Here is a 23,089-nt window from a genome sequence, read left to right as displayed (position 1 = left end):
AAACCGTCCGCAAAATATTCACGGGAACATGGCCTAATAAATTATCCATCCATCATTTTCTCGACTCGAACCGCACCCTGTCTTCCGCAATTTTTAATCCGCCACCATTCATCGGTCACGTAGCAAAGCAATAACCGCGAAAACCATATTTCGTCCTGTGAAATATTATACGATACATCCTTCAAAATTCGCCGGTATTAAACTCTCCTATCGATGATCTTGTATCAAGTGTGAAGCAATTACATACTATCGAGTAGAGATTACATAAAAAATTATATAACAGTACGCTTAAATTTGATTAAAAAGAATTAGATTAAAAAGAATATCACACATACTACAATATTACCTACTATACATATCAAATGTCAAAATTCTTTACATAAATTAGATTTCCTTAAATTATAAATTCTATAAAAATAGGAATTAACCACGACAAAGTTGACCGGTATAGTTTCTATATGGTTTATATCTGAATCCGCTTTCAAGAAAGGCGATCTCTAAATTTTAAACGTTAGCGCATCACTGCACATTTTTGCCATTAAATGATAACATCGATTTCCATTCGACGAAGCAGGATAGATTTTCCACTTTTGTTCTAGCAACTTCCGAAAGAATGAAAATGAACATGGCAGAAGAAAAGCAAACGCACGCAGTGTATAGGTCAACTTTATGGGCCGTTTGAACGGCAAAACGAGCAACGCGAAATTGCGGTTTTCAATTGTCCGTGCTCTCCTCGAGATCGTCGTCGAGATCACGTTCTCGCGACTAGGAACGTCGCTCTGCCGCTCGTTATCCGTCTTTTTTTTCCTTCGCGGTCACGAGCTGCTCGAGTAGTTGCAGTAGTAGCTGCTAGAGTAGTCGACCAGGAAGGATTTATCGGGTTGAAAATTTGTCGAGCTCGAACGAGTACGATAAAACCGATGACGAGTTGGATTTGTTATCGGTTTCGGAGACCGCGTCGTTTCCTCCCATGTTTTATGGTATCTACGTGCGTTAACTAGCTTGGACGCTGTGTCACTTATAGAGGGGGACCGTGGTAACGCTTCGGTGACTTTCTGATCAAAGAGAATCTTGGGTCGTTACGTCACAGAAACTGAGGACTCGTGGCTTCAACTTTGCGACAGTCGATCGTTGATGTTGAAACTAAAGTGAAAGAGAAAACGAAGATCGTAGTTGTTCTCTACGTTGTTTAGAATTATATAGTTGTGTTAAAAACTTGTAATATATTCTAAAAATGAGTATTACAATTGATAAATTCCGCGAACATTTGGCAAACGTTTGTAGCAAACGACAAAGTTGCAAGTGTCAAGGAGTCATGGAAAAACTGAGTATTTGAGAGTAGGATACGAAAGAAAAGTATCTTCGAATAGTCTAATATCATTTTACCGAAGATTATCAAACGTGATTTTACTTTTGACTTTACAGCCGGATCGGCAGCCGAGAAAGGATACTTTGGTCCTTGGAGGCAATGCAAGCTTCTACTGTACGGTAGAGAAAGATGCGGCCAAGGGGTTTCCAGATTCCAGCCAGTGTGTAAGTTTATTTTAGATGTCATTACCTACCTTACCTCCCTGAGTCATTACCCGAGTCAAAACCATTTTTCCAAAAAAAAAAAAAAAAAAGAGTTATTTACTATAACATATAACATTTTTATTACGTGTAATACAATCAATAGTTGAATGAATGTTATCTGTAACGAAAGAAAGGTATTATAATAAGATTCCTTTAGAAGAGTACATCTGACCATGTTTCCAATACCGTGAAATAAGCCAAACGGTTCAACTGCTTATTCCAGTAGTCTGCTAACAAAACATAAAAATCCTGTTGCAAAAAGTCACAGAAGACATTAGCCATAAAATACCTAAATAAGCCAAAGTGTCCAAGACTGCGGAAACTTGGAAGTAATCTTTATCACGGAAATAATCGTTTTATCGAAGCAAATGGATCGTGGAAGACGACGAATCGAAAGTGACATAAAGATTTTCTCTTTTTTCAGTGGCTGTGTGGGTGGCAGGATTAGCCGCTGCGGCCGCCTCTGCTCTTTTGGCGATCCTGGTCGGTCTTGCCGTGCTACAACTGGCGATGGCTTCCTCGGCGAAACGAGTTATTATTTCGTACAGCACTGCTCTGATAGGGAAAGTGGCTCTTGCCACATTGGCCAGTGAGTATTTCTAAGAATATAATCGTTCGAATCAATGCGATAGTATCACCTATTATTTACCATTCGGTGCAATGGTTAGACCGCAGATTTTTATATATAATTTTTGTTTATATAGTTGTATAAACATATAATATATATATATACAACATATTCAAAGTGCTCGTTATAATATTTAACAAATAAAATGTATCTAGGTTCTATTTCTGAAATTATATTTATAAAAACATGCATTGGCATAGATATCCGCGGTCTAAGGATGTTTCGTATGCGCATATTATACCTTTAATAAACTAGGTTTTATTTCGAAGACTAAGTAAAGACATACGTTTTTGCTATTAATAGCTAATAAAAAATTTTCTATAAGGAAAAATTCGATTCTGATAAGGTTAATTACGATCCGCTTGAAATTCCTCTTGATCATTTCTGTCTGGTTAACATTCGCTATCGATAAACATCGGATAATAAGGTTGCAAACAGGAAACTATCTTATGCAAGTTATCTGTAGATAACTCGTTTATAGTTGAGTTCCATTGAATAATTGATAATTGCGAAACTGGTCTTCGAAACGGGATTGTTTGAGTGAAGTAGGCGTGAATATTAATTAAGCGTGAAATATACGATATAATTGAATGGCGAAAAAAGAGAAGCAACAAATGAAATTTGTTATTCGAGAATACTATAAATTGGAACGAAATAGTCGAATATATGGCATTGGGTAAATATTTCACTTTAATTGCAAACTGATTAGCACACGTGTCTCATACAGGCAGAACTTTACGATGGTCTGAATGGTATCGTGGAAAATATAAATGGAAATGAATTTTAAGATTTATTTAATTATGGAAATGTGCCTCAGTTTCGTTTTCTACTCGCCGCTCTCTTTGTTTAATATGACTTTTTTTATTTCTACCCCCACAATTGCAATTAACGATATATTGATTACGTTTGGCGTCTTTATTTTCCGAGATTGCAACTTTTATTTGTATTTTTTATATATTTTAACGAGGTCGTATTACGCGTAGAGGAATTCGGTGTCTACGCGATTCTTTAAATTGTTATAATTTACAAAATTGCCGAACACGTGGAAATTGTAGAGCGTAATTCAGGCGGAGAAGTCCTTTTGCATCAGACAGTGTCGGAGAGTTTTGCAATAGGCTGACCACGGTAGGATTACCAGTCACTTGTCTACTTACTGGCCTACTTACCCTTAGACGAAGAATCGAATATCTGCGGTGGATCTTGTTGCTGTAAAGTGATACGCGTTAAACTCATAGATCGTGCAGTCGACCGCGTTTAATGAATGAATTTTTCCCCTTCGGTCAATGTTGCCTCTTCAAAAAAAAAAAAAAAAAAAAATTATTTGTTTACCGAATTATAAAAATATCTAGATACGTATTATGTAGAGATATATTTTCTGTTTATACGAAAACCGTAGAGTATGAATATTTTTGTTCCAGCTTCTTTGGCAATCGTAGCAGCGAGTCTGTTTGCCCTACAAACCGATGACAGAGCTAGCAGCTTCGTTATCACGAGGGGAGAAGCGTTTTATATGCAGGTAAGCTTGCAAATCCTGTTTCTAAGTCTTTTTTCGTGTGCCTACAACCAGTCTACGTACCAGATTTTGTTGAAAAAATGTATTTTTCAATTTCCTGAAGAAAAATGGTCGAATATTTTAACAAGAGGTATTTGTCAGAGAAGCGTTTAAATTACAAGATAAAGCTCTCGCGTGTATTCGTGTTATTCGAGCTTCGAGCCAGTATTATCTATATAAGAGTTTTAATCCAATGCCTCCAACTCTGCTTTTACTACGTTTATACATATATGCAAATATATAGATTTTAATTCCAACTTATATTTTTCTATGGAAACAATCTCATTTGTTATCCTCTATTCTTATCTCGTTTCCATTACGCTAAATTACTCTATGCAATCAATTCTACCGTAACTATCGACTCCTAGTGGTACACAGAGATGATTAGAATCGAAGAGATACGATGGAAATAAATACATATATGCGTATAACTATCATATAAATATTTATGGAAGTTTATATTCTTACGAATATTTCGGTTACGATTGTTTATTTTGTATTTTTTCAAATATATCAAAACTAAATTTTCCACTTATTCTTAATAATGAAAAACACAACATCTAAAACCAGCCAGTGTAATAAGAAGTTTGGTCATTCGATTACCTCGATTCACTGACACAGCTGCTTTAATTCTCAGATTCCTTCGTTCCCCTTCGATTAAGTTCCTTCGGCTTTTTCTCCAAAATTTCATCTCCACTATTCGAATCTCCGTTTCGTTCGTGCTGATAAATCAGCCTGAAACTTTCACCAGCGTAATTTTCCTCGAGACCGATTAACTCGTCCATCGAGCTAGTTTCCTTCAGGATACTTCTCATTAGCATAGTACACTTAACGAGGGAAACTACCGACCGCTGCTGTGTTCCTCCACGATATTTCGATGGAGCGCGTTGCCTCTTCGTCGAAACCTGTTGCTCCTATCTGAAAGGAAGTGAAACCGTTGCACGTTCACCTGTCGAGCAACCAGGCTCTCGTTGTCTCGATAGCGGTACATCATTTATCGTTACGATGTTGCGACTCTATGGACAGATCAGCCTCGGTCCCGTGGCTTTTCCGAACAAACGCCGCCTTGCACGGTATGGTTACGCGTGACAAAGCTGATCTTAGTTCTTGTAAGTGTTCGCTACGTTATATCGAAACAGACGTGTGCCGCAGGATATTTTAGTATTTCATATATGACAGGGGAACTAGTTATTGGAATATTGCGATGAAACACGAGTGACAGCTTGGCGTTTAATATTAAGAGAGGGTTCTTGGATTTGTTAAAGTAGTTGTATTTACACAGGGTGGTCTGTAATTGCCAGTATAAGTGGATACAGAGTGTGATTCTACGTGACGAAAATAAGGCAAGAACGCGAAGTAACATTTTTTCATATGACGCTTCGTTTCCGTGAAAATTTATCAAGTCTGCTTAAAGTTGGCCAAGCGCGGACTAGGTAAAATAAAATTCTTCCTATTATTTTCAAGAAAATAAAGTTTGAAGAACTTTAGGAACGTTAGGAACTTGACCGGTACACGCGCACGATACGAAACGTTTTAAATTTATTTTTCTCGAAAAGAAAGCCTTTCATCAAGAATTGTATTTTTTTTTTACTTATCTACTACGTGTCTTACTTATCTTCGCATGTATGTCGATTATCTCTACTCTTGTTCAGTCTGGAATTAGCAAAAAGCTTAAGCATATTTGACAAATTTTCAAGCTCGATTTTCTCGGAAACGAAACGTCTTACGAAAAAATTCGATTTCACATTTTCATCGTGTTTTTCCACGTAGAATCAGCCAATTGTACCCAATTGCGCCACCAGTTACGGATTATCTTGAATATTACATACGGAACCTGTTGTACAGAGATGTACCAACTCGTAATATCAGCGAATTGACAATTGACAAAACAGTTACTTTTGCACTACGATATCTTGTCTTTGAGGTAAAATAATAGAAACGTTAGTTGCTTGAAATTTCGAATTTTCCAGAATATAATCCGTTTCTTTGTCGTCGTTTGATCATAATTTGCGGAATTTGTTTGAAAATTACGTCGTTAATTCGTTGATTCGTAGACTCGTTAACGATGGTAAACACCGATAGCCTTTTTATTTGTAGATAGAAAACTTCGTGGTTTATCGACGTTAAAACGAAACTGGTACGAATTTGCATGTAGCATAATGACGTCGACTTGTAGAAATATCGCGGTTATTGGAACACCGCAAGAGATAAGGACGATGACGACGATACGCCTCGACTATCCATCGGTGTATCGTAACATCGTACCGATGCGTCGAGTTTCTCTTTGGCTGCAGCCAAGTTATTAGAACAGTAATCAATGGAATGACAAATGTATTTAGGTAGAAAATTCCGACTTCTTTTCACCGTTTTCCACGGTACGCTTGAGTCTCGAAGCGACATTTGAAACGGTCGGCGTATATAATTTTATGAAAGAAAGTTCTAGAGAAACTTACGGTGATTCCTTACTTTCGTGTTTAAATGTACTAGCTACGTTATATTTTGAAAAAAAAGAACCGTGTTAAAAACGTGTTATTTAGAAGATATAATTTTTTATAGAAAAATAAATAGTAGATAAATTGGATATTGGCTTTATTTTTCCGATACAAGATAAAAGATAAAAGATAAGAAAGAGGAACGTGCGCTCCTCTCAATAATTTTACAGCTATTTATCAGTGACCTCGTTTTCGAAACGAATCTTTTAAATTCAAACGACGTCGTTGCAAATATTAAAATTGCCGATCGATCGTTCGTCGCTCGAAAGTCTCTAAAAATCTACATGCAAGAATCGGAAACAGTGTCACTTAACAAGATTACGTAATATCACACTGACGTAATCATTAGTTTCCGACAACGTATCGTAATTAGACACTCATTAACCATTATCATTCTTCTTGGCTCAACTGGAATTATACTTATCGCGATACATTTACTATGTAGCTGTGTGCATTGAATAATTTCCACGTTAAATCCAATTAACACGCGACCGATTTTCTATCTGGTGGATCGAATCGATGCCACAGAAATCGATCGTTCTACCGATAATCGTACGGCGTGTTTCAAATATATGTATCATATTGAAATAAACGTATGTACATACGTAATATGTGTACCGTACGCAGATTCCAAACGAAGTGTGAAACGTATACGCGAGTCGCGCACGATCGAGGAATTAAATACTTAAAGGCCACCTGATCAGAAACAGCTCGCAGGTGTTTCGTTAAGCCCCCCGCAGGGGCTTAGTTAGTATGTGTCAGAGCACCCACGACTGTTGGACACTTTAAAAACAATGAGACGACATTGGCGGACCCTCAGTGAACGTTTTGGCGCGGATCGTTTGCCAGCAACGTGCGTCCCCGTTCCTTCGTTTTACCATACAACTTTTCCACGGTCGTGTACTCGGCCTACGAACTTTACCAGTGATTTCTGTTCCCGTTTCTTCCTTGGAATTATTTTTTTTTTTTTTTTAACGACAGACAAATCGCAGTCATGTCTTTTATTGACCGAGCTGTTGTTCGACGCGTGGAATAGCGTTTTCGTCGATCAGTTCTCCGAATGTCGACGAACTTCCAGCGAGTGTTTGGCGCGTTAATCTGTTAATCGAAATTCGATAGACAAGCAGTAGATAATATGGTGATTTTTAAAGATTCTTGTTTTATTTTTCATTATCAACAGGCTATTAACGAACGTTGTGTATCAAGCGTACGTAAAATAATTTTCGAGAAACGAGATCGCGATTCGGAGCAGCCTCATCGCAAAAACGTAAAGCGTTTCGTAAGGATTGTTGTGTTTCATAGCGAAAGTTGTTAAACAGGTTGCCATTCGGTAGCTAGCTACGATGAAACACGAGATCGAGACGCGTTATCTATCGATACTGTTGCACGATTGATCAGTGATACGGCTCGCGTGATCGGTGGACGTTAACCTTAAGGCGAACATCTTCTTCGATCTACGTTCACCGATTAATTCAAAGACTATATAAAATTTCTAATTACGATGATCTATCGCTTTGAAATCGCTTCGTCGAACCTTTGAAAACTTCTTCTAAAGAAACTTACACATTCTATAGAAGATCTTTCTATTATAAAGAAGAAGAAATTTCTATTATAAAAGAAGTTCTCGATTCTTCGATTAAAAGAAAGCGGAAAGCAGAATGGAGCGAAAGTGGAGAATGAAAAGTTACGAATGTTAAAGGACACGGAACCGTCATATTCGTGAATATAAAACTGTGCTGTGTGAAACGTACGAAGTTTTTTATGAAATACACTTTATCCGTGTTACGTGAGGATCGCCACACGGCTGTACTATAGTACTGGATGCAAGATGATGGAAAAGAAGAGACGCAGCCTTCTGAGAGAGGCCAAGGACGAGATCGAGCTGGACAAAATGAACAAACAGAAACAGGGCAAGGTGAAACGAAGCCGAGATTTATAACGATGTAAAGTTAAGCCATGGGGATTTTACATTCGCCGGAAGTGCGTTTCGTATTCTACGATCGTCGAGATTCCATAGTTTAACCTTTTTTTTTATAGTTTTTTCGTGAGATATAAGAGACGTTTATTTTTTGTCCGTGACATTGGTAGAAAATGAGATTAAGCTTTTTTGTCGGAGAAATAATCGGTAATAACCGTAGGTTTGTGTCGTTCGTCGAATTAGATAATTTGTGAAAAGGTTGATATTCAGGAATTTAGGAAAAATTGAAAAGTAATTTGCCAATTGTTCTTTTAAAGAATTTGCTTGTTTCAATCGTGAATTTCTCGAAGCATTTCTTTCAGACGTTGGAAATATCAGAGATCCCGCCATAAAAACGTTTTGCGAGGAGGAAAGTAAAACAACAAAGAAAGATAATAGGATAAAAATAATAGTAGTGGAGTCGATCGGATGGAATCGAAGTTTCGAGTTAACATATTTCTCTTCTCTGTTTCACTGAAAGACACGATCTAATGTTAATCCATAGAAAACCGACGTTCCTTTATATTACAATAATAATACCGTATACATTTTTGCCTCGAATCGATACGCTCGATCTTTTCCTTTCATCCATACTCGAATATTCCATACTCGAAATATAATAAAATACATTGACTGTTGAAAACGTTATATACTTTTCAGATAAATATCGAAAGGCTCGGAAGAATTATTTAACGCGTATCGTATCAATGAAAATTGTACTTTTCTTAATAAGAAAAGAATAAATTTGAAAATGTGGTAAAATTAGCATATAAATGTTTTCTAACGCTCGAAGAAGAAATATGAAATTTTATTCTTGACGCCAATAATAACGTGAATTTAACAAAAGAAAATCAGAGTTTGTATGGTAAAGTATTTCTTTCGTTGGTGAATGCAGCTTGAATGTAAAGAGGCAGAGGGTCTATCCTTATTTCATTGAGCGGAGAAAAACTGGCGAGGAAACGAAAATCTTTCCCTTGCGGGACAAGAAATGATCGTTAGGAAATCTTTTTTGCAATTTCCAAATTTTATTTCTTTTACGAAACGAGCAATTCTCTTAGACGCTTAAAGAATAATTCTGTCGCGTGGTTCGATAAATAGAATAAAGTAGGATATAAAGTAGAATATAAAGCGTACGCCAGCGATTGTATTGAAAAATAAATTCACATTAAGTTCGTGATTCACATTCGAATGTAAAATATTTTATTAAAATAAAGTACAGGTTTCGTAGGATCTCGAGGAAGCACGTACAAAGTCTAAAACCCTGTTGCGAGCATCCCCTAATACCATGGCTTTATTTCACCAGCTTGATCTCTGTAATCTCTTCCTGCGTACAAGATTTAACCGTGCTTCGACATTTTTTCATTCTGGCCTTAATGAATGACAGTGGTACGCGTGGGCTGATAAATAAATCCCAGAGGGAGCAGCGTTTGTTAATCAAATTGTCAGCGGCGGACCGTATATTTGGTTTTCCCGTTTCCTCTTTCCTTTTGCTCGGCCGCAGGTCGATACGGCGGAACGATACGGCGAAAGGCACAACGGAAGCTAAAGAAACAACGGTGAATCGATTATTGCGCCGAAACAATGGCTTCCCCGCGACTTTTCTACGTCTTAATTGAATCTCCTGTTTTCTTCCGCCTTTCCTATGTTCTTTCCGCGTTCCCACCCTCCTCCGTTCTTTTTCCTGCGTTCAATGATCGAGCGTATTTCGCAACAAGAGACAACAACACGCGCCGAAAACAAGCATTTCGTATAGAACAATATGGACGAACCTTACGGATTCTAGAACAATGGCAACGTATGACGCGTCCAGGTGGACGAATTAATGTACCACTGTTGCGATAACTGCACGATATCGATGTAATTGATGAATTAGAAGATTTTAGTAATTGTAAATTTTGACGCGACAACGTCCAAATATTAATTGTACGTCGTGGTGCTGTGGATTGAAAGAAGTTTTTCCTTGCGATTAATGAAATACCTCTTGGTTTTTTTCCTCGGTAATATATATCCTGTCACGATGTCAGCGTTCTGATAATTTTTGTTCACAAAAGTCCGTTTTCAAAAGTAAAATAGGTAATTTATTTTTCTGAATAATTTATATAAAAATAAATTATGCCAGAGGAAATGTTTTTTAAAGTATTATATGCAATTCAGCCTTGTCTGTTCGTGGTAATCGTTAATTTACTGGTATTCTTCCGACAAAAGGTGGATAATTATGCGGCTTGGAATTGTCCACGATAACGAACTCGCTTCATCGATAATGAGCGTGCATAATCGATGCTCCATCGGACTGCAAACTTTCGGTACGATAATTGCGAGTATTTGCGTTAATCGTTGGACGTCGTATTCATCGTGCTTTTTACGTTCCAACGCTCTTCTGGTTTCATCGAAAGATTTATCAAGAATTATCGGGGCACGAGCAACCGTTTATTTATTTATCCGATGAACCGAAGTTTCATTTTTTTGGGGAAATAATTTTACGGTGAATCGGCTACGACGGGAAACTTATGCTCGCTTTGTAAATTCTCTCGATCCGTTAATCACCGCGATCTATTTTCCTAAGAGAAAATGAAATTTTGTCTTGGAACGTTTTGTAAAAATCCGTGTGACAACCGTAACCGTGAATTCGAATAATGCAAGATATACGTATTAAATAATAATTTACGATAAAATTATGTTTAAAGTTAAGAAATAATTTATCGAATCGATCGTTCGGATATACATAGTTTGTTTGAAACTTTCATCGACCAAAGGATATGAAACTTATTGTTACAGTTGGCTGCTATCGCTTTGAACTTTGGCGTGCTGGTCACCGCAGTATACGAAGGTATTTATGCTCGACGAGGCGGTGATCCGACGAAGATTAGGGTTGTCGGTGATCCTCGTGCAGCTACCATAAATAATCCTGGCTACCGGGAACATCAACCCACGAATGGTAAGTTCGCTAGACACGTGATCCCTGTTTAATTACTAAACTACTCTGCTTAATTAATTTTTTTCCCGATCCCGTCTAAATCTAAAATCGTAATAATCAACCGTACAATAGCGGAAAAACTATCGACGTTAACCACGAGCCTATTTATAGAAAAATAATGGTATCGGAACTCGTTTAATAAAGAATATTCTTTCTTCTGCGTTCGTTCGCATTCGAAGGTCGCGTTTCTAAAACCTCTGTCACGATCGTATCGTCGCGAGCAAGACTTCGTGAGGAGCAATAATACTTCGTAACAAAGGACCAAGTATTACAAAATGTATGGAGCGCGTGTATGGCATGGCAAAATGAAGTCGATCGAAATTTAGTAAGAAGTTGAGTAATTTGCTTATTCGTGTCGAAGGGAATCGGCAGATGCGACAAGTAATGCGAGCAATTTGACACGATTTCAAAATTCTTGGAAGCTCGTGGATATTGCATTGTAGAATCGGAAATTTTCGTAAGACTCGTAAGTCGTCGCAGACGTTTTTTAACATCGACTCGTATCGAAACTTTCCACCGACGAATATAGAAGCTTCGATATTCAATTCTGGAATTAAATAATGTTGAAATATTAAATTTCACGGTATCGAATGATAGATTACTATTCGTTTCGGTTTATAGTTAACTAATTGAATTCAAATTCAACCTCTATATGATATCGCGAAGAGCGTCGGTAATTCGGTTATACGATGCCCCAGGGATACGATGCTACGATACTAAATACATTTGTTGCCTGTAGTTTTGCGTCTCCTCGTTCGTCTCCTTAATTTCTGTTGCGCGCTTCGTTTAAATTTCACATCACAAAATTAGAATTCCTATCGCGTATTAAAAAGAAATCTGTTCGAGGTAGCGCGGCAAGCGACATTCGTCCATTTAATACTTTTATATCGCATTCGATAAACGTTTGTCATAAGTTTTTTCCCCACTTGCGATATTACTCGATTTTCTACGGAACAAAGAGAAAGCTCCTGGCTGTCAGCTCGAAGGTAAAGCTTTTCCCTCGTCGGAATATTATTAACGCGGTTAACGAGGCAACGTATCCATTTAGTTCCTAATAGCTTCGCTTCGGTGCACAATTTCGAACGGGTTACGCTCAAGGTTACGCGTCAGCCAAACGAAACAGTACATTTTTTACCTGATTTCCACGAATATTTCGGTCAAATTTAGGAATTAACCCTATTACATTTCCTATTTCATAAAAATAAAAATAGATAAAACGAGAAGAGGATTTTTCTCTTAAAATGTTTTCATTGTAGAAAGGGTGCATTACAAAATGAGCAAAAGCTTGCAAAATTTGCAAGCAAATGAACCGATGTTTCAGTTCCCTTTTTGAACGTTCCTAAAGAGGGTTTCTCGAGCAAGATAAACTTTAAACATCTTCGTGCGATGCTTGATCCGCTTGAATCGAGCGAAGACGTTCTTCAGGTTGCTCGCTTGTGGCAGAACGTTGCTGCGTGGCTGAAAGTCTAAGGGCCTTCGTCTAACAGCTGATGGAAACTCAATATGCCCGAGAAACGTGTTCGGATGTGAAACGCGGTGAAACGTGACGGGCCAAAGTCAAGGCGAAGGGAGCAAATAGAGAGATCGTACGCCAGGGATCGGAGAAGTAAAAAATAACGGGGGAGAACTTGCAAACTTGGAAAACTTGCAAAGAAAAGGGACGCAACGAGCAAAGTTGCGGAGAGAAAGAACTAAACTGTAACACGAAACACGGTGTCACAGTAGGAAGGAAGCAAGCGCGAGTGATAGAAGGAAAACTAACTGCTGAAGAAACGGATAAACAGACACGAGGAGAAATCGAACAAAACGAAGAAATATTTGCTCGTATCTCGAGTAAAAGGATAGTGATTAAAATTTAGGGGAATAAATTAAAAGGGATGCCACTGCAATACACAGTTTTGTATACATCTCGAGCTGCCTCCCGTTTCGACCACCAAAATGATTTCTAACGTTTCACAAAATTCCCCGGCATGAAATTTCCATATTCGCTCTCGACTTGGGAACTTTTTATCGATAGAAAAATGAGATGGAATCGGAAATAATACGATAAGGTTAAAGTACATAAATGAGAAATTACAGTTACTTCTTTGTGCGTGTGCGACGTCAAAGCGCTTAGAAAGATAAAAAAGAGAAAAAAGAGAAAAAAGAGAAAAAAGAAAAAGAAAAGATATGGAAGGCCATAGAAGAAAGGATGAGCACGGAGTCGAGTGGAAAGAGGCGATGTAAAAATTTTTTCCCGAATAACTTTGCGTTTGGATGACACATAGAGTAGAAATTCAGCCGAGTGCTCATCGCGCTCGATCGTGTCTCGTGGTGAATTAAAACGTCTCGATGAATTTCCACGTAGCAAGAGTGCAGGTGCGCTTAAATATTGCTTCCGCGTACGTGGATGCATGCGTGAAACGTGACACGAGTGTTCATCGAATTGCAACGTGCGCGATTTTTCATAGATTTCGATTTGTGCTTTTTCGCGAAAAACTGTCGTCTTTTTTTCTTTTTGTTCTTGCGAATTTTCGATCGATCGAAGATTACGAAGCTCGTCAATTATAGTTGGTTACTCGTAGCATAGCGGACTATGTAAGAAGCGTTTTACGAAGAGTATTATTTATAGGGGTCTATTATTCGTCTGGTGTTTAAAAGACGATAGCCAAGATTCTACCTACCTCTAATGAGAAATTCCAGAACTAGCGGTTGTTATACGCTGTTCCGGCTGCTTTATGCAATTATTTTGTTCTGTAGCTGGAAATTATGTCGTAATGAGTAATTACTCTTATAAATGATATTAAACGTTCTTACGTCCTTATTAACTACGATTTCCTCGCAAAGAGATTCAAAGAAGCCCTGTAATTGCAAGAGTTTTCGCGACTATAAATTTTCTAATTATTACCGAATACCGAATAGAGAGACTATCTGTTTCAGTCCACGATCGTGCAATCTTACGATATCGTTTAAACGATTAAATTTGTTTATAAATGTAAATAGGTATAAATGTAAAAGTGTCTTTCTTTCGCAAACGTGTTTTTTACAACAGTGCACCTTTGTACAAACGTGAAACCAAGTCTGTGAAATGTCGCGATGTTTATCTCAACGGAACAAAATGGATCGTACGTAATTGGAGAAAATAATATAAAAGAAAAAAAGTTGTGCGTTTATTATTTGCTCGTAAAACGAAAGAAACATTTCGGACAACCTAATAGCATTTATCGATAATGATTATATTTTATTTGTTAAAGTTTCACGTGCCTCGATTAAAGTTAAATCGTGGAATTTAATTCAATGTACTGGAATAGTTGAAAAACCCGTTGGCCACCTCGGCGGACAATCAATTTCCAAACTTTTTTTCCTATTATCGTAGAGTGAAAGGTTGTGGGACTGTCCACTGTCACACGCACACACACACACACACACACACACAAAATTATCTGTTTTATAGTCCTCGTTTGCTGTTTTTAACTTTTACGACGGTTAGTTTCTTTGGTTAATTAGTCGGAATTTATAATCCAGTTTGTTTTCAATTAAACGAGTTTAACGTATAAAATGGTGCATTTAACGTCGAGATTATTGTCGCTACCTTCCTAATTCCAGCCAGGTTTCAGGTTCAGAATAAAAATAAAATTAATCGGATTACGTGTTAATAGTTCCAATTTACGATTGTAAACTACATTTTAATATATTCTATCGTGTAATGTAACATATGTATATCGTAATACACGCTAAGTCATTGCGAATGAAATGTGTCATTACTAGAAAAAAATATGCTAAATTAATATACACATAGTAGACTATCTCGTTAACGCCATTAACCACGATGTTTACGTAAACTCGTATTTTTACCATCGCGACTAAATAAATGGAACCTAAATAGAAATTTATTTCACTCGCCTAATAGTACAATACGTAACTGCTTTATTCGAGATATTTTCGAAATTATCGCGTACTTCCTCGCGTTTAAATTCTCCACAAATAGAGAAACATAAATTATTGACAGATTTTTTACGCGATTTCACAGATATAGCGTAGGTATATCATATATAAAATAGGAAACTTTTATATTCGAAATAAATGAAAATATATATTTGGTGTTTCGAATTTCAGGCGGCAGCATCTCGATGACCGACGCTAGTGGCAAGCCCTATGTAGGCGGAGCCGGAAACGGTTCGATGGCGTCGGTAGCAACTTCCGGAAGCGTGACAAGCACGGCTTCGCCGCTTCGAAGCTCGTTGAAGAAGCCAAAGCCGCTCGGTATCCACAATCCCGGTTTTTCGGCGCACAGTCCGACTCTATCGAGGAACGGCTCGCAGAAAAAAGTGCGAATTCAGACGCACTCTACCGAGGTTTAAACAACTTCCGCGAAGACGAAAGCGTCGATGATGTTTGTTCTGGCGCGGGTCTACTCGCAGGTCTACTCGCAGCCGATTTCGTCGAACAAGCATTCCGATACGAAACGAAAGTTCAACGACGAGCGTAGCAAGGCAACGAAGCTCGACCAATTTCTTTATCGCGAAAGCGGAGAAACAGTCCGCCGATTCTTTCTGGTATTAACTTTATTTAGGCACTCGTAAAAGACGTCGCGATACTTATCGTTGAAGTTTCTTCGTTACTTTATCGGGTCTTTCAGAACTTTCCTACGCGCGAGAATAATATCGTAACCCTCTGTAGCGAAAATGTTGATTCGTTTATGGAAAAGCAAATGATTGGGACAATTTTTCAAACCGTATTTCAATGGAAACAGAGAGTAATCGTTCGACGATCGTAGATGTTTCTTCAAATTTATATCCTTTTCAAGGCAACCGAGAAAGCAACTCTACCATAATTATCTTGCACAGTGGTGTTATGTTCCGTTTGTTCTGTACATTTCAATTTCGCGTGGATGAATAACAAGAATTTATTAGAAATTATACAGCGACGAAATGTAAATTAATATGTACGTATGTAATTTTCAACCGTGACGATATAGAGGGTCGATAGATTTTTCTCTTTACATAAACAAGGACAAATACGAAGCACGAGGTACCTTCGAAATTGCTCGGTCGGTTGGTTTCGTTACTCTCCTACTTCCGACGATGTGACGCTCTATCGAGGTGAATCGAAAAGACTTTCTCGCGATCTTGGACTATAAAGTTGCCACTGAAAGACCCAGATAGCGTTATCGCGTGATCGAAGGACTACCGCGAGGACGTAGGAAATAAACCCTGTTGAAAGTGATCGAGGGAATCGCAGAGGGAAATTGCTTCGACTACGATCTCTGATGGCGTTGCTGCGTCTTCGAGAAAGTTGTAACCTTCGGCTCGAGGCGCCAAGCGTCCGACGTCGACCGATATTTATGGTAGACGCGACAATACCGATTCAAAGGTGGAGCTTATGATCCACCCCCGCAACGATTTCGTCGTCGATTTACTCGATAAGAAACTTTCAACGATTCCGTAAGAGTTTCAGTTCTCGTTCGTTTTCTTCTTTCTTCGAGTCGCGCTCGTTAAGACGCGAAAGTCGTAATTTATCGAAGAGTATTTTACTTCTTTTTTTGTATTTTATTTCGTTCGAAACTGATATTAAATCGAAAGATGTAAGGCGTTTAAAGATGGATCCACGTTTCGAGAAGGAGGATGTCGATGGATTCAGTGCGTTCGATCAGGCGAGGATCGAGAAAACCAGCCAGTCGTGTTCGCTGAGATTACGATTTAAGTTCCCAGCGGTTCCAACCGCGAACAAGCAGAAATTAACCCTTTGCGGTCTGGTTGCTTCGTGCAGTAAGCTTACTCGTGGTCCGGCCACGTTTCAGAATCGTATCGATTACTTGCACGAGCAAATTTTTCCCAAAGTACTGCGCGAAGTGGATGTTGGATGAAAATATCGTTCTTACATCCTTCTCCGTTTTGAAAATATTTCAAACGTTTCAAAAATTCTCAAGTATCTACTTCTTCGTTAAAATAGACAGGACAGTAAGAATGGTAAAATTTCAGTTATCTCGGATATTTCAAAATGCCAGATAGGACGTTTTAATCGAAAGGATTAGTTCGATTAAAACCACCGATTTTTTTCGTTGATTTAATCAAATAGAAATTATTTAAATCTTTGTGTAACATCGATTCAAAAATTTCTACTCGGCACCGTTTACAAAAGATACGACGAGAGTTTAGTGTAAACTTTCAGCTGTCCGATAAATATTCCGGGATCGCGATATCATCCCACATCGTGTCCAGTACACACGTTTTGGCCGCCAATGGTTAATAGAATTTGATCGAATCGATCGATAAACCGTATCAAACATGCGCATTTAACGTTCTACTAGCAACTTGTAATTGTTTAATCGAGATTGGCGCATCGCTAAATGACAAGCACAACGTCGAAGCGGCGAATACGTGCGGCGGTATTTGGCGAAGAGATTTAATTATGCATTTACAGATAGAACTTAATTAAATCTAGTAACGAGTCATTCGTACGAAACGAATCGTCGATCCTGATTTAAAAAACGGAAGAACGATAATAATTTTTGATACTATCGTCGTTCGATTTACGTCACGGTTGGAACAGCGATAATGCTATAGGTATTACGTTGTAAAGCGATGGTAAGGAGAGAATTAAAGCCGATCGTTAACTATCGTATTTTAAGCGTGAAATAGCCAGATCGAAACTAAGCCCAGGATATGGCGTACAATTAAAGTATAGGATTAAGTTCGCGAATCGACCGACGTGTTATTACCGAAACGTACCAATCGATCGGTGTTTAACAATCTTTTCTAGTTACATGGCTTTTCCTGGTTGCGTTTCTTCGAGTATTCTTCGTCTTCGATTATCGAAATCATACTCACGCGTGAGATATTTCATTTGGATTTCTACCAAGTATTTACCGTATGAATACCGTATGAATACCGTTTAACGAAATTAATTTCATCGTTCTGAAATCTGTTTTTTGAACGTTCAGGCTAATTTTCTATATTTTCTATCGAGCTTAGTGCCCTGGAATTACGTCTGTTTTTACGTTTATTCGCGCGTCTAAAGGAAATCCCATACGTACAATTTTTCCTTCGCGTATCCGGCAGAAATAAGGCGCAGAAGTTTCTTGCATCGAATATAAAACGCGATAAAATGGCATTCGAGATAGCTTACGGGCACATTCTCTTCCTACATTCTCTTCCTATTCTTGAATTTTTACTCGAACAATCGTATCTCTCGCAATCGAGAGAAGCAGCACGAGGAACGAGAGAGAAGCTGCCGTATTCGCTGGATTTGGAAAAAAGAGAGGAGGAAACGGTCAAATGGCGCGTTTCAGTAATAACACGTAGTCGTCCGTCTTGGAAGTCGCAGGATACGTGATATGTTTTTCTACTTTTTTCTTTCTTTTTCTTCTTCTCCCTCTCCTTTCTCTCCCTATGTTTCCCCTTTTTTTCGTTTTTTAATCTAACACCTTTGTCTTTTTCCTGTACGCTCCTTGTTCGTCGCATCGTAGTTTCAACTCGGCGTTTCTTCGTTCGAGCAACGAAGTATAAATAAAATACTTATTGCGTCGCATCCGTCCAGCCCTACGTAGGCAGCTAGCCGTAAAACGGCAAGAATTATATATATATATACAAATATAAATATATAAATATATTTATATTTTTTAGCGATTGTTTTAATATATATATATATAAATATGCAGAAGAAATTTATATATAAATATAAATATATATATAAATATATTGTATGTTGCGCAGTGTACTCGATTGTTTCTGCTCGTGTCATTAGTCTCGAACAGGAGAACACGTTTTACTCGTTAGAAATTATTATTATTATTATTAATATTATTTTTTATTACCGTTACTGTTGGTATCGTGACACTGTCACTCTTTTTGTTTAGAAGAAGCGGTTTTCACGCTTCTTTCGCCGATGATTCCGGAGCTATTTATGATTTGTATGCAAAGTCGACAGGCGAGTCTTTACTGTATATCCTTTTCTTTGTAATTCGTTTTCTTCCGCCTTTCTTTTTACGTGTAGAACCGTGTGTGAATAGTTGTTGACGCTTATTTATTTATATCGAATGAAATTCGATCGAAATTAATTTTCCGATCATTCCTATATGAGTTTTACGAGTTATTCTTCTGCCCCCCCTTTTTTTTTGTTTGAAAGATTATTTTATTATGCTATTGGTAAATTATGAGTTTGATCGTTCTACGGTTAAACCGTACTTTTTTCTTGATATCTTTCTTCGAGGTAATTTCCTTTTAACGTTCGCGTTTCTGATAGAGAGTAATTACGTCGATATTACGTCGAGCGAAATATTTAACGACGTATCTACGCTGATTTTTATCGTTGATATGATTTGTCGAAACGAATCGCACGAGCCGAGCATGTTTATAGGACCTACGCAAGAATTATCTCGACATCCGTGAATTAAAGGATACAAAGAAGCTCTGCCTTACCGAATCCAGAATTTCTCGATCTTACATATCTTTCAGTGATTGACCTTAAATGATTGACGTTATAGTCGCAAAAAAGTATCTATCCTTTCATTCGTAGAAACATTTTCTCCTTTATTCGAAGATATTTCATCACCGGCGTGTTCAATGTTAAGGTTTCAAAAAAGTGGGAGCCACCGTCGTCTAATAAATCGTTGAAACTGTTAAAAAATAAAAGTGCAAGAAACGAATAAAATTGCGTAAAAAAAAAGTTAAAGAATAAAAATTAATAAAAGAAAAAAAAAAGTTTCTCTGGATTCCGAAAAAGCGCTTGTGCGATTCTAACTGTACCTTTCAAAAACGTAATAAGAGAACACAGAGTGAGATGGAAACGCAGTTACGCGCGAGTAACAAACGTAATTAGAATTATAAAAAAATCCGTGTTTTCACTTTTTGCACATTTTGCTACCCATTAAAGCGAAAACGATCGCCCTATATCGCGAAGTTTGTGTGCGTCTCGATGAATTTTCTAACGACCAGTATGATGCTGTTTGAATCGTGTGAGGACTGTATGCGAGGAAATCGATAATAAAGGAATTTCTATGATTCACGATTACCTGAAACTCCTCTTTCTTGCGCTTCGTCCGTTCAAACAAATCCACGATCACAAATATCGAACGTTGAACGTAACGTTTGCGAAATCCTGATCCCAGTTATTTTCTATCTTTTAATACCGTAATACTGGCGTGAAGCTATTAGTAGCTTATATAGCAAACTTTATAATAGCTATATGGCAAGTAAGGTCGATCGCAACGAGTTTGATCGGCAAATTTTCGCCATAATTATCTGGAATAATAGAGGAAACTGGAATACAAGGTACTCGAGATAGTAAAAAAATTAACCTTCGTTTATTAGCTTACAGACTGAAAATGAAAACTTAAACGACGAACAACAGCGTCTTTCGGGCCACGCGTCCCTCACGGCAGTACACGAATTCTTTCGAGGCAACTTCTCGCGAACGAAGAGCGATTTAAAAAAGAAAGACGAAAAGAACCGAGAGAATCTCCCGGCGAGAAAAAGGAAGGAATAGAAACAGAGAGAAAGAAACGAAGAGACGAAATTCGTTAGTTTAGCTGCTCTGGCTCGTCATCGCTAGATCACGAACTACCGGTTCGATTAGGTACTTGTAATAACTATACAAAAATAATAGTCTACGATCGACGAACCACGTCTCGACAGAGCAACGCCGTATCGTTGGTCGCGTCAAAACCAACAACGACGTTCAGTCGATCCAGAGAGATAGAATGGCCCGACGCGAGTTCAAGGGACTCGAGGCTGGTCTTCTTTCTTTCGTTTTGGTTCGTCGAGGATTGCATCGTGCACGCGATAACATTGTGGCTTTCGCACAAATTATCCACGAAAGCTCGAGGGAAATCCCTCCATCTTGAATAGTAAAAATAATTTACAAATCGCTACTAACGTGTCGCTACTACATCAGAATGTTACGTTCTTAGATACAAGATCAACGTTCCATCTTGTTTTTTCTTTTCCGTATAAATTAACCGCAAGGTAGAACATCCTCCCGTTTGATTTGTTCGTTACGCGCGATTAATCTCGTCGAGAGAACGAGAAAAGTGGTAAAACGAGATAAAAGAAAGATGAAGGGAGACAGAGAGCGTAGAGAGGGGTCGTGCGTTTCGTCACGGAGATCTTTGCGAGCGCGAGGACGGTAGTCTAGGAACCAATAGACACCCCACGATACGTCGATCACACTTTCGAAGCGAGAAACGTGTCGAGGAACACTTTGCCAGGCCACGCCTGATCGGCAGTGACTATATTGTTTCTTTTCTTTTCATTTTTTTTTTTTTTTCTTTCGCGGACACTCTTGACGATCGAATCGTATACTCGGTCCGGACCTGCTCGGGTTTCTTTTCAAAGTCACTCGTAGTTTATCCGGCGCACAATTCAGATTTCATCGCGTAGAAATATATAATTCAGCTGGATACGATCAAAGCGTAATTTACTTGTACGTTGCTCGAATAAAGCTGGTTCTTTGTAATCGTTAAATAGCTTAAATTAAATACCTTATCGTTTAGGGGAATACGTAATACTTTGGAATTTTAATACGTTAAGGCACAATGTTTCGTTGGAATAGAATCCATCGGAAGCTATATTCAAAATATTATTCAAGCAACGTGCAATGAAGGTGTTTCGTTGTTTAAGTTCCTCTTCGTAACACGTTTCAACGTAGGAAGATGTGTACAAGTGCGCAAGCTGTTCCTTCTTGTTGTCGTCTTTTGTATTTCACCATAGCTGACTAAACGTTGAATTTTCTAATTCGACGTTTTTACGTGTCATACCTAAGTGCAAGTTTAGGTACGATCCGAAGCAAGTAATCAAGTAGGTCGCGCATTCGTACAAACTTCCTCGCTGAATCTTCGATAATCGTAATACGAAACGCCCTTTTTTCAATTTAAAATCAATGCGAAACTTTGATCGTGCGCTCAACTTTTAATAGAACCGTCTTGAAACGAGTTCTAAAAGAAAAAGGTTCGTCGAGATCCTTGGACGTTCGATTCGATCGCCCACAGGGATATTCAGAGGTATCCCTCCCTGTCCTTGGGCGCGCTGGAAATCAGTTCCCGTCGTTTCCAGACCGGCTGTGCTCTAGTTCTTTGATTCTGCGTGCCAGCCGCCGAAGACGAAGCGGACATCGTCACGGATGGCAAGGATGAAACTGTAACCGTGTTTTTCCCCGCCAACGTATCGGAATCGGGGATGTGACGAGTTTGATGCCTAGAGTCCGTGTAACGTCTCTTCGTGTATTTCTTGCTCTCGGAGGACGTCGAAGAGCCGGTCTTACCCTGCTGCGACATCGAGATGCCTGCATCTGGTCTGGAGATGTGCAACATCCTCTCGATGTCAGCGGTCTTCGACCTGAAAAACAAACGAACAAATAATTGAATTCTTTTTGAAGAATTTCTCGTTGATATTCGGTAATGCGATAATATATGAAAAATGAAGAAATTAAGCGAACGACCAAGTTAAAAGAACGATCGTGATTCGTGCCTGATCAAAGTTTCACTGTAACTATTTTTATCGTATTGCAAGCTTCCAGATAGAACCAATTTCCAGGAACTCGTTCCAAACCAATTTAAATTATCGAATAAAAATTACATCTTGATAATTCTGTATCGCGGCTAATTCCACTTACGTCTATCTATAAAGATCAGTTACGTTAATCGGTGCACGAAGGGACGACGAAAGCCTAAAAGTAAAATAGAAATGGCTAAACTGAATAGGAAGAAGGACCAATTAGTGCACATATATATATGTAAATAACGAACCCCGATAACGAAAGAACGACGGATAGAATGAACGAATGAACCGCGACAAGAAACGCGAATAACCTAACAACGACCTAATACCGTGATTACAAGGTGAATGCACCAGGAGTGCATTGCACTAGATTCGAGGGGGGTGAACGAACTGTCCCAGATGTTCCGCGCGAATACCAGAACAGTGTATAGCTTGAATCA

At 38.4% G+C, this 23,089-nt stretch overlaps 2 protein-coding genes across 3 annotated transcripts in view; one reads left to right on the top strand and one right to left on the bottom strand.

The window, feature by feature from the left end:
* Positions 1-17,630, top strand: part of LOC100742372 — a 53,523-nt gene extending 35,893 nt beyond the window's left edge. For both annotated transcript variants that reach the window (XM_033324977.1, XM_033324976.1), the window contains 5 exons: positions 1,426-1,533; positions 1,997-2,161; positions 3,619-3,716; positions 10,977-11,136; positions 15,271-17,630. In XM_033324977.1, the coding sequence (XP_033180868.1) occupies positions 1,426-1,533; positions 1,997-2,161; positions 3,619-3,716; positions 10,977-11,136; positions 15,271-15,515 (776 nt within the window). In that variant the 3' untranslated portion in view covers positions 15,516-17,630. The remainder of the gene's footprint in view (positions 1-1,425; positions 1,534-1,996; positions 2,162-3,618; positions 3,717-10,976; positions 11,137-15,270) is intronic.
* Positions 17,631-20,436: 2,806 nt separating this feature from the next.
* LOC100745482 overlaps positions 20,437-23,089 on the bottom strand; it is a 30,480-nt gene continuing 27,827 nt past the window's right edge. The window contains exon 12 of the mRNA XM_012394465.3: positions 20,437-22,487. Within this exon, the coding sequence (XP_012249888.1) occupies positions 22,148-22,487 (340 nt within the window). The 3' untranslated portion in view covers positions 20,437-22,147. The remainder of the gene's footprint in view (positions 22,488-23,089) is intronic.

This window comes from Bombus impatiens, unplaced genomic scaffold (assembly GCF_000188095.3).
Source record: "Bombus impatiens unplaced genomic scaffold, BIMP_2.2 scf_0089, whole genome shotgun sequence".
In the NCBI taxonomy this organism is placed as follows: domain Eukaryota; kingdom Metazoa; phylum Arthropoda; class Insecta; order Hymenoptera; family Apidae; genus Bombus; species Bombus impatiens.
The sequence above is the reverse complement of the archived record's forward strand: the minus strand, read 5'-3'. Positions and strand labels throughout refer to the sequence as shown.